We start from the raw sequence: 12,500 nt of genomic DNA, 5'->3' as shown, positions 1-12,500 counted from the left end.
CCCCCTCTGTCTCTCCCCCTCTGTCTCTCCCCCCTCTGTCTCTCCCCCTCTGTCTCTCCCCCTCTGTCTCTCCCCTCTGCCTCTCCCCTCTGCCTCTCCCCTCTGCCTCTCCCCCTCTGCCTCTCCCCCTCTGCCTCTCCCCCTCTGCCTCTCCCCCTCTGCCTCTCCCCCTCTGCCTCTCCCCCTCTGCCTCTCCCCCTCTGCCTCTCCCCCTCTGCCTCTCCCCCTCTGCCTCTTCCCCCCCTCTCATGCCCGGCAGGAAGGCAACAACTTGCTCTGCAAATAACCGAATAATTCTACATCACAATTTAATTTCCTCAAAAGTATGCCAACACATGCACAAAGGGAAATCATTACTATTTTACGATGCAAAGTTCCTCCCAAGAAGGCATTCCCACAACAATATTAATCTATATATTGGGTACTTTTTTTTTGGAAAACTTTTGTAACTACAGGTACACGTGACAGATCCTTAAATATGCATTCCTGTGAGAATCTCCAAAAATCCTTTAATTTTACATCATCGGTTGAAGGAAAGATTATTCGTCAAATGCGTTATCAATTCATTTAATTTATGTTGATTCTCTCAGTGTGGTTCCTGACAGATAATGGACTCAAAGAGAGCTCCAGTTGATTTCTGTCCCACCCCGGCTTGGTTGGAGAACCGGGGCTTGACCAAGGACGCACTCCGGGCCGCAGTTAACGAGGTTGGGATCGAGATCCTTGGAGCTCTCTGTGCCCGTGCCGAGCCTGCTCCGGTGAGGGCTCGATTCTGTTCTTTGGCTGCAGGAAAATTCACCTACCCCATGTATGCCGAGCTTTGCTACTTCATGGAGTTGTGCAGTGAGCAGCTCGGCTCGCAGTTTCCGCGGTGCAGAATGGATCCTGAGGGAGGATCTGCTGGAGTCCTGTGCACCGCGGTCGATGACGAGTATTCATTTGGTATGTCATTAGAATTTAGTCGTTCGTTATAAATTGATCGCCCTCTCGCCCCCTCTCACATTCTTCGGCTGAGGAAGTATAGTTTGAATCGCAAGGCCTCAAGTCTCTCCTGAAATTTTTTTATTTGTTTTTTTAACAAGGCTGTGATTTTAGACAGCAATATAACCTCACTGATGATGCAGTCAGCAGTCTAACAGCTGACTCTGCTTTTGGCAGTGAGCGGTTCTGTGATTCTCAGACTGCAGTCGAGCTGGAATGCTGATTTTGATGGCTCTTATGTTTGCTACCATTCAGTTTTTATTAAGTGGTAATTTGTCTTGAAACAGAGTGGATGTGTGATAGCAAGGGTTTGTGGTCACCATTCCTTTTGTAGTCGAGTAGGGGTTCTTAACCTGTGGTCCATGAACCCCTTTGGGGTTCGTGGATGGGCTTCAGGGGGTCCGTGAACCAGGCGCATAAAAATTATTTAAAATTAATTTTTGCTTGCTTTTTATAAAAAGTTTTATTTTTTTATCTATGTACAGGATGTTATGGACTTATTCTTGCTTAATGAAGACTAGTATATCTGTAAGGTAGGTTGAAATGGGATGCTACTGAATGTACAGCCAGGTAACATACAGTCGTCATCATCGTTAAGTTATGACTTCTAGAATAGTTCCCGTCGATAGAAATTGAAGAAAATGTACCCTGCCCCAGATTTTAGTGCTGGCCGCTCGACCTCGTGTTTACAGTTTGGTATCGTCTACACGACCGCCACCCAGTGCCACTCCATAATTAAGTGCTTATTTCTCACTTTCCACGGCTTATCATGACTCAGGAATCTTCTCATATCCTGATGAGGTTTAAAACTTTATAGTATCTTCAGATCGATGTTTTTAGATCCTCGTGGAGGATCTCGAAGTCTGACTCCCGTTGTTGTTCTTCATCTTCTTCTTGTAGACTTTTTTGTTTCACAGCCTCCAGTTTTCATCGAAACTTCCTGAAACTTGGCATGTATATGTAAAAATACCCTGCGCAGACAGTAACCATCTCCAATTTTGAAAATTCCTCCTAGAAAAAAAGTTATGACGTCAAAATATCTCCGCTAATGGAAATCACCTATAAAATTATCTCCGAAACTAGGCAAGCTTTTTGAATTCTGTTTGTGGGAATCGAACGGGGCATGAGCAGAGATTAATTACCGCACATATGATGCATCACAATGACGTCATATTCGTTTTTATGACATCATCATTAAGAGGACGAGGATCTTAGCTCATTTAAGCTTGTTTTTCCTATACAATTATACTGTATATTCAATTACCCATCAATATAATTTTTCCATCTACCTACATCACACACTGGCTCTGATTTTCCTTCCTGCTTGCCATGTTTTTTTATCTGCATTCATTTTCTACATTACAATATGTTGTATATATTTCATCCATATTTTAAGGGATAAATATTGCATGAAACTGAATATAAATATTGGGGTAATGTGTTTTTCTCCATTTCCTTCCATTCGAAGATATTTACATACCCCATACCTGGGTATTATCATTTATTTGGAGGAGAATCTGTGAGCTTGTCTCATATTTCAGGGGACTCTATCTTAATGTGTGCTCATGTTGACGTATTGTTGTGGGCCGGGGGTCGGTGCCGAGGAGTGACCGCTAGACGGAGTAACAGGGCCATCTCCCACCGAACACCCGGAATTAAAAGGTCGTCACCCCGGATAATTCTGGAGTCGACGGGTCACTTAAAGGACCGTGGTCGCCAATATTTCGATGGCGTGAGGTAGGGTCCACTTGTCTATTCCAATTTATCCAAGTACTCACGCCGTCAAGCTACCGGGGAAGCCACACCGTTGGCCGACTCTGTCCGAACCGAGTCGCATGTACTGACTCGGTCCGGCGTAACCGAGCGGAAGTTACAAAAGCCGCGCCGGACCAAATGAACAATTTACGGCACGAACGGCCTTACTACTTCTCAAGCCCATGCCGTGCTGGGTCAATGGTAGAAACGACAGGCAACGAACTGGAACATTTAACAGATATTTATTTACAATAGGGAGGGAGACACAGAGCAGAGTTATCCGAATAAAAGAAATGCAATTTACAATGAACACAGGCACTTCAGTCTCTACTTACAGGGCGGGCGCCACACACACACACACACACACACACACACACACACACACACACACACACACACACACACACACACACACACACACACACACACACACACACACACACACACACACACACACACACACACACACACACACACACACACACACACACACACACTGGGGCCGGTTGGTCTTCATTTGACCTTTCAGCTTGGGAGGGAAGGCGAGCTGAGGGTAAGAGTTCGGTCGGGCACCTTTCCGCCTCGTGCGGTCTGGTCGAGATGAGCTGGTTCGGGGGGAGGGGGGGACTCGAACCCACACCTTCGTCGCCGCACCAAGCACCAGGGACCGGGAATGACGCAACGGATGCCAGCAAGCACAAGAACGGATGAAACGAGACGAGAACTTGGCAAGACGAGAACTCCAGCAGGCAAAGCGAGGGTGAACAAGGTGATGAGGCTTCTTCCTTTTTTTGCCAGCCGGATCACCCCCACTATTATTCATTCCTCACGTGAGGTGGGAGGGGGCCCGTCCTGAGGTAACTCGCCTCTTCATTGGACGGGCGTGTCGGGGGGGGGGGTCTGTTGGGGCGTCTCGGTGGCTCGCTCTGTCGTAGTTCCTGGCATTCTGGCTTCTCATTGGCTGGAACGCCTTGGCTTTGCTCGCTCTCCGTCCATTGGCTGGAGGAAACGCTCGCTCCCCTTCTTCGGAGCAGAGCTTCGATCTGAGGCAATGGAGGCTCCGCCCACGCCTTCAGCCAAAAACGCGTGGGCAATGGAGTCGATGGTGCGAAGAAGTGAAGGGAATTGATGTATAAAACTAACTAGAAAATAACTCGCAGCGCACACACACGAAATTCCCGTGAGACATGGGATGGATTCTAACTATAAACACATACTTATCAAAATAACTAAGCTGAGGGACTGCTGTCTGTGTGCAAATTGCTGCCAGATTCGTAACAATATGTACCCAGGATTAGTGAACAATTCCTTTGAGCATGCCATTGTTGTTGCCTTTTGACCCAGTCACGAAAAATGTGTGTTTTGTTTTGTGTGTGACCAGCAGTTGATCCAGCAGATCCGAGATTTAATGAAAAGCATGCCTCAATTATTTTTCGTCCACACAGCTGGCCTAAACTTATTAATTTAATTTTTGTTCACTGGTTACTGTTTTCCATACAAATTACATCACAGTGTTTTATTTATTTTATTAGTATTACTATTTATTTATTTTTATTTTTTTATTTTTTGCAGACCTAGCTTAAGCTGGCAATGTCGAAGAAAAGGAAGTACAATGAAGCTGACAATATCCTTTGGTTTTACTTACATCGCTGAGCATGATGGGAAACAAAAGCCACAGTGTTTCTTGTGTGGCAAGGTTCTTGCCAATGGATGCATGAAGCCAACAAAGCTGAAGGAGCACCTCACGTCTGTCCATCCTGAAAATACATCGGTCAGTGTGGATCTTTTTCGTGCAAAGAAGGCTCGATTTGGAAAGGTTGGAACTTTGCCAAGACTTGGAATTGCCCCAGCACAAAAGCCTTGTCTTGAAGCATCTTACAAAGTTTCTTATCGCATTGCCAAACAAAAGAAGCCACACACACAATTGGAGAGACTTCAGTAAAGCCATGTGCCCTGGACATGGTCGAGCTGGTTTGTGGATTGGAGTCGAGGAAGAAAATTGAAGCAGTGTCTTTGTCAAATGATGTCATACATTCCAGAATAGTTGATATTTCTTGTAATATTTTGAAGCAGGTCATGGAGGAATTTGCAACTACGCCATTTCCCTTCAGTCTTCAACTGGGTGAAAGTACTGACGTCTTCGAGTGTAGCCAGCTCCTTGTTTTCGTCCATTATGTGCACGCTGATGCCATCAAAGAAGAATTCCTATTTTGTGAGCCCCTTTTGTAAACTACAAAGGCCATTGACATCTTAGAAATGTTAAAAAATTCATTTGCCAAGCAAAACTTTGACTGGAATTAAAATTTGGGTACTCTGTGCACAGATGGAACACCTGCGATGCTTCGCAACACATCTGGTTTTACTGCTCTGGTGAAGAAAGAAGCTCCTCACGTCATCGTGACTCACTGTAACCTACATCGGCATGCACTGGCATCAAAGACTCTGCCAACAATCCTGAAAGAAGTCTTGTCGACTGCCGTGAAAGTCATCAACTTCATCAGAGCCAGGGCTCTGAATCATCGTGCTTTAAAGAGGTTTTATCACGAAATGGGAGCAGAATATGAAGTTCTTCTCCACCACACAGACGTTCGCTGGCTTTCCAGAGGACAAATCTTGAAGCGCTTGACTTGATGGAACTTAGGGCAGAAGTTTCACCTTTTTTGAGGGAAAAGGAAAGTCCACTCTTGGAACGGTTTGACAGGGAGGAATTCATTCATGGCTTGGCTTATTTGACGGATATTTTTGGCCATATGAATGTGGTTCGTCTTTCGATTCAAGGCCCTGCAGTCACCATTATGGATGCTGCTGAAAACCTACATGCTCTTTTGGCCAAGCTGTCACTGTGGAAGAGGAGATTGGAGGCAGACAGCTATGCAAACTTTCCAATGCTGGAGGAAGTGCTTCTGCAGGATGGAGTCGAGAGAGACAAAGCCCTGTCAATTTCTCTGCAGGCAGAAATGTGCAAACACCTGGAAAAACTGCAGAACTCTTTCAAAGGTTACTTCTGCTCAGACGACAAAGTTCAAACATGGATTTGTAATCCTTTCCTTAGTGATATAAACTGTATTACTGATGCAGACCTTGCCAAAGATGACCTCATTGACCTGAGGACAAAGGAAATGATACGACATGAGTTGAACTCAGAGTCTTGGAGAATTTTGGTGTTCCTTGACGCAAGCCTACCCTTATCTGGCAAAGCAAGCTATGGGAGCTCTGATTCCGTTTGCAACCACATATCATTGTGAGTCAGGATTTTCAGCACTTGGTATCATCTATCTATAATTCCAGGTGTGTGTGTGTGTGTGTGTGTGTGTGTGTGTGTGTGTGTGTGTGTGTGTGTGTGTGTGTGTGTGTGTGTGTGTGTGTGTGTGTGTGTGTGTGTGTGTGTGTGTGTGTGTGTGTGTGTGTGTGTGTGTGTGTGTGTGACCACTGTTTCTCGACAACCACTGGTCCGATGTAATTGAAACTTGCCAGGTATATTGCTGGGGATCTGAGGATGTGCCTTTTCAAGGTTTGATACTAATCGGACAAGTGCTTCCCAAGTTATGGCCATTTATTTACCAAACCAATGACAGAACACGTTGCTGCGTAGACGTGGCCGATGCGCCATTTACCCGAGGAGATGGATGGCTTCAATCAGAATTTTGGGTAAGGATGGTTTGATAGGCCCACTTTATGTAAAAAAAAAGGGTGCTGAATCCAAAAAAAGCAGTCTTATTGACCCCACTCAAGACAAAATGACCATTTTAACCCCTTTTTGAACAAATATGACCATATTTGGTCAAATTACGTTGGGTAGGTGGGTTTAATCACAATTTTAGGCAAGGCTGATTTGACAAGCCTACTTTATGTAAAAAAGGGTGCTGATTCCAAATAAAACCGTCTCATTGACCTCAATCAAGACAAAATGACAATATTAACCCTTTTTGGCCAAATATTCCCTTATTCCGTCAAATAGTGGGTTTAATCAGAACTTTAGGTAAAGATGATTTGACAAGCCTATTTTTAGTAAAAGGGTGCTGATTACCAAAAAAGTAGTCTTATTGACCCTATGTAAGACAAAATAACTTTTTTGCCAGTTTTTGGCCAATATGAATAGGCCCCAGTGTTGACTATTGTTCTGGGAAATATCAATATTTCAAATATTGATATTTGCAAGCTTTCCATTTACCCTTTCAATTTACCACATTCAATTAGTCATTTCCATTATCATCATCATCACTGTCTTCCTCATCCTCTGAATCATCATCAGCAATACAATCATTGTCATCATCATCATCCTCATCTCCATCTGTGACATCTTCTGGTTCCATGGTTTTAGAAAGAATAGTTGGCATCTGACTGCCGGTAAACCAGAGTGATACAAAATCTCCATTGACCTCTTTCCAGCCGTGATCTGTGGGTTGAATGTTCTCGAGTGGATCTCTTCGATGTGCCTGCTTCCAGAGATATGCCACGTAATTGCACCGTGCCAATTTTTGCATCAGAACATTTTTGCAGGGTGGGAGCATGCCTGCATCAAGTCCCTTTATTTTCTCCAATGGACTGTCTGGATCTGTCGGTTTGTATTTCTGTAGGAAGATTTTCAACCTGGCGTCATTCACGGATGGTAATGCTCCCTGACCATAGAGTGAACACACATATCTTTCTTCAAGGCTGTCGTCATCATCAAAGGCGGTTGTCTCTCCGAGCATGCTGATGCCTTCGAGATGGAGAGCACTCTTCTGAGCTTTCTTCAATGGGTTCACCTTTCCCTTCCTGAAGAAGGGCGATGTGTAGTCACATCCTGTCAGAGCATGATAACCTGGTAGCGCCTTGCAAACAACTGGGCCGAGGTGGTTTGCTAGCGCAGTAATATGGACATACCTTCTAGTGTTATCACTCGAATGTCCAAGGTCCATCCACACATTGGCCTTGAGTTGTCTTGAATGATACAGGAGAATGACCATGATATCAGTGTCTCTTGCACGGACAACAACATTCTGTCCTGGTATTGCTTTTGACAGCATGCTGAGATGGTATACTTGGCTGGTATCTGCCTCCACATGTGAGCATTTGTACTCTGGTGCCGCATTGTGTTCTACATTTCCTGACAGAGATGCTGTAAACTGAAGACACTGCTCCTCATGTGAAACAACAGCAGCCTTTTGTTTTATGATTGGTGCATAATGGTTATGTTTCCATTCCTCCATGAAGAACTTAATAAGTGCAATTTTGAAATTTGGTGATCTCAAGGCATGTCTGAAATCTTTAGGACGTAACTGGTCTGCACCTGTGATGTGAAATGATCCATCATTTGCACCTCTTGCCTGTTGCTCAACACTCTTTATGCTTTTCACATAACTGTCACAGACAAAGTGCACTTTCCTTGCCTTTGGACTGCATATGATCTTCAGGACCAGCTCTGCTACATTCCCAAATCTGAGAGGCAAGTCAGAGGGCAGTGACTGGATTATGAACATGGCATCATGAATGACCATATCAAATCAACTGTTGTTGGCTCTGTGTGTAATCAAATCTTCGAGGTGTTTGGAGAGTGTGTACTTTGGTGTCTTCTTCACTGTGCCAAAAATACTGGCCAAAGAGAGCGGAACCGGGGTTAGTGGAAAGGAAAACACCTTTGCGAGCTCAATCTTTCTGGTACAAGCAAGATAGACTAGTCTGCCCAGCAGGTCCCGTGTTGTCTTCAGCTCAACAACCTTTTCATCTTTACCTCGTATTTTGCTCTTGATAGCAACACTGGCAAAGTTTCACACTTTTCTTCTTTTCAGTGGTTTTTCAAGCATTGCTGGAGGAACTCATCTTTCCACTTCTCCCCCAAAGCAAAGAGATTTTGCATGTCCTCTTTTACTTCATCTGGCATTTTCTTGCCATCTGCTAGACAGTACAAATTTGTGTCTTCGATCAGGGAGTTACCAAAGGGATTCATTGTAGTGTCAATCATTTTAGAAATACTTTCCAAGTCTCTTTGAAATTTCTCCACTTTTGACTTTCGTAGTTCATGGCTTGGATTGGTATCCTTGTTTAAAGCTGCTTTTTCAAACAGATGTGTGACTATGGTGCTTCTAGCTGATCTCGTAACTGTCCACCGCCTGGTTGCGCCTTGACTTTGATGGAAAGCAGTGATTCCATGTTTGTCGCGAGGCTGCATCTACATTGATCATACTCTCTAGTGCTTGATCCACTGGTTGTCTGGCAAAGGAATTGGATGACAATCTTACTGATAAATCACCTTGTTCAAGTTGTTGCGTAATGCCAGGATGGGTGCTGTCCATGTTCAACAGTCTGAGATAGTATAAGCACATGTAACGTGCATAATTGTGACGATTTCCAGCAAAGTAAATGTCTTTCATTTTCCCCAAGTAAGAAGATGAAAAGATTCACATCATTTGTTCGCACAGCTCGACTGAACAGCAGTACCAGTACCATGGTTGATGTCAACCATGTCAATTTAGTTTCTCCAGAACTTTGCATTAACACAATGTTTTCCAGCTCTAGTATCATCGCAGAAACTTTCATACGTCATCATGAATGCCTAGTATCCACCTGCCTCCTCCAAATCTTTCATCCATTCAGGGGATGGTGATGCTTGAACAGTCTTCAGGGCTTCAACCAAACGTCCATAGCTCCCATTTGTCTCTTTCAGTTGCAAGAACAAATCTATATGCTTGCTCCGCATAGCAGTTGCTTGGAGCACATGCATTTTTCTGGCCTGATTATAGTGTTTTCCTGACAGGCATTGAGGGAACCCTTGGTGAGGGCACCACTTTCCATGAAAATATGGGGTGCACCTGACCCATCTACCAGATACCCCAGTGCTGACAGATAGCAGAACATAATATGGAAGGCACCAAAACAAACAGACATTGTCATACTTTGGTCGCACAGTGTCCTGCAACTGGGAAGCTGGCTTGGCTATCGCCAAGTCGTAGGTCGTCGCAATGCAATCTTCCTCACACTCTTCAGCCAGGGTCACGTTTCTTTTCATCGTTTCATTAACTACTTCAAGCCGTGTAGGAGGTGCTCCGATGTTTGCCAAATCGCCTATCTTCTGAGCCGGTAAATCATCTTTGGTTACTGTGGCGTTCCAGCCAGACCACATTGGTGTTTGTGTGTTTGTGTGTTTGTTTTGCAAGATATCGTCCATGCAACATCTCTCGCAACACAAGCCTTGTAGTTTACAGGCTTGTCCATTGCTTGTATATCAAAGGAAAACTTTGATATCTTAATTTTCTTTCTCACTGGTTCGAGTTCTAGATTTGGTATTTCAAGACTTCTCTTGCTTCGTTTGTTCATAGAAATAGGAAGTGTATTCTCTGTAGTTGATGAGCTTGCTCCTGTGATTGATTCCAAGCTTGTAGAAGATGTTTTCATTGTTGCTGTTGGTGTTGATATAACTGGAACTTCATTTTGGACACCGATGCCCTGTGTGTCATGATACATTGATTCATCATAGTTGTCCCAAGCTGTGTTTGTGCTTAGTCCTTTGCTGGCTTGCAGGCCATCAGGAAGAACTCGGTTTTTCTCAATAATGTCAGCGGCAATTTGAGTCTCATATTATTCTACAGTATGATATCCTATACAATGGCCGAAGTGATTAATATTTTCCTGAACCTTCCTGGAGCCAGTAATACTCTTCAAACCCATGCCCAGCAGCATGCGTTTCGATGGCTTCACTGTTCCATCAGTCGTTTTGTAGATATCATCCTCAGCTGATAATCCAATATACCGCTCCACTCTCTCACTGGCGTCATCTTTTGAGCTGGTGTACAGAATCCTATAGAACTCTGATATTTCAGTCGGTATATTTGTAGACTGACCATCATGGATTGCTTCTACTGTGATTGGATTTGGGAGTTTATTCTCTTGGAGCTTCTGGATCTTCCCCCTGAGGAACAAAGCTACATTCTTTATTTCATTGTCCATAGCATCCTTTGTGATAGAGAGATAGGTCCCTTGTTTTTTACTTTCTTGATCAACCTGAAGCTTGCTGCCATAATGTGCTTTGATTTTGGACAAAAGATTGTATGGTTCAGAGGTTGGGTCTTCCCTCTCCTCCTCTTCCTTGAGAAATTCAATGTAGGTTTTATTGACATCAACCAATTTCTTTCAGAAATATTTCAGTCTAGATATGAAATTATTCTTAAGAAAGCAGATTCTCGTCTCTGTGCGTACGTTGAACCTTTTTCTTTTATTTGAACCTTGGTACCTTTAGCAATATACCTTGCTCTGCATGTGTTGTGGTAGTTGACTTCCTTGGCTATGAAGTCAATGTGCTCATATTCACGAAGGAAATCTTTGTCGTTCAGTTGCCTTGCAGCATTTAAAATACTGTCCTGTGCTTGTATAGTTTCACATGGAGATAGTGTTTCAAAACCACTGGGGAAATGCTTACGGTCCAGACCATTGCAGAAAATACAATTTTTCTTCAGCACACCAGTAGTTGAGGTAGTTGCCACTGGGGGCTGTTCCACCATAGATCGTGTTTCAACAGTAACATGTTCATCAGAAAATATTTTCTTTTCTTTTGACTGTGTCTGATAAGCTGTGAATTTGTTGTCCATAATGAGGCAGTGGTTCAGCTTCAAAGTTAATGGATTCACATATAACGAGGTACTTTGATCTCTTCTGATATTGAGCGATGTCACCTGCTGTTTCCCATGTCCGTTTAGTAAAAGGAGTCACTGCGTCACCATCATGCTCTGTATCACCCACATGCAACACACACTGCAATGGCACTTCTCCACCATCAGCCATGATGAGGATTAACTTCCTGGGTAGTTTCTCACGGAGCATGTCCCAAAAACATGAACTGGCTTGTCAGCTGCACAGTACGATGTAGGCCGAAAGCACTTGTTATATCATCTGAGCCACTCGAGGAGGTGCTGCCACCTGCAAACAGAAAATGAAAATACAAATTAAAACAATTGGTGTTAACATCATTGTTGATTTTGCACACTGCTCGAAAAGACTATGCAAACATGCGATATGCCCCAACATGGAATTTCAAACTTTTGACCACTGGTGGCCAAAAACTGAACAAAGTGATTGGCCAATTGGTTACTTCTTCATTATATATTTATGATATATATTTATATGTCATGATTATCATGAACAGAACATAATATTATGTGATACAATTCAAACGATGTGCATACCTTCAGAACATCCAAACGTGGACCAATAGAAATTGACCAAATATCGTCATAATTTGACTGGAAAGGGTAAAAATGGTCATTGTGTCTTGAGTGAGGTCAACAAGACTGATTTTTTTTTTTGGAATTGGCACACTCTTTTACCTAAAATAGGCTTGTAAAATCATTCTTATCCAAAATTCTGATTAAACCCACCTGCCCAAAATTATTTGACCGAATATGGGCAAAAAGGGTTAAAATGGTCATTTTGTCTTGAGTAGGGTCAATAAGACTGCTTTTTTTGGATTCAGCACCCTTTTTTACATGAAGTGTCGGCCTGTCAAACCATCCTTACCCAAAATTCTGATTAAAGCCATCTATCTCTTGGAATAATTTAGTTACCAATGACTGGACACGTTGCTGTGTAGGCGTCGCCGTTGGGAAAGAGATCCTCTGCCGCGTTCCCCTTCACGGGTTACAACGTACGGACTTCCGGATAGTGATGACTTCGTGTATTCTAATAATTTCTCGATTTCTTATGCGCATTTATAGATAAACACAATTCCCCAATCCAGTCGTCGTTTACGAGAGCGAAGGAACGGCCTGTGTGTTTGTTTGAAAGTTTTTTTT

At 43.5% G+C, this 12,500-nt stretch overlaps 1 protein-coding gene across 8 annotated transcripts in view; it reads left to right on the top strand.

Annotated features, from left to right (window-relative positions):
* Positions 1 to 12,500, top strand: part of LOC147033589 (uncharacterized) — an 85,069-nt gene that overhangs the window by 4,914 nt on the left and 67,655 nt on the right. For all 8 annotated transcript variants that reach the window (XR_015051665.1, XR_015051653.1, XR_015051667.1 and 5 more), the window contains exon 2: positions 591 to 942. Coding sequence is in view for 5 of the 8 variants with exons in the window: in XM_085856957.1 (XP_085713083.1) it covers positions 609 to 942 (334 nt within the window). In the remaining 3 variants the exon portion in view is untranslated. The remainder of the gene's footprint in view (positions 1 to 590; positions 943 to 12,500) is intronic.

Source organism: Eptatretus burgeri, chromosome 2 (genome assembly GCF_056783735.1).
Source record: "Eptatretus burgeri isolate ZD-2024b chromosome 2, Ebu_testis_v1, whole genome shotgun sequence".
In the NCBI taxonomy this organism is placed as follows: Eukaryota; Metazoa; Chordata; class Myxini; order Myxiniformes; family Myxinidae; genus Eptatretus; species Eptatretus burgeri.
The sequence above is the reverse complement of the archived record's forward strand: the minus strand, read 5'-3'. Positions and strand labels throughout refer to the sequence as shown.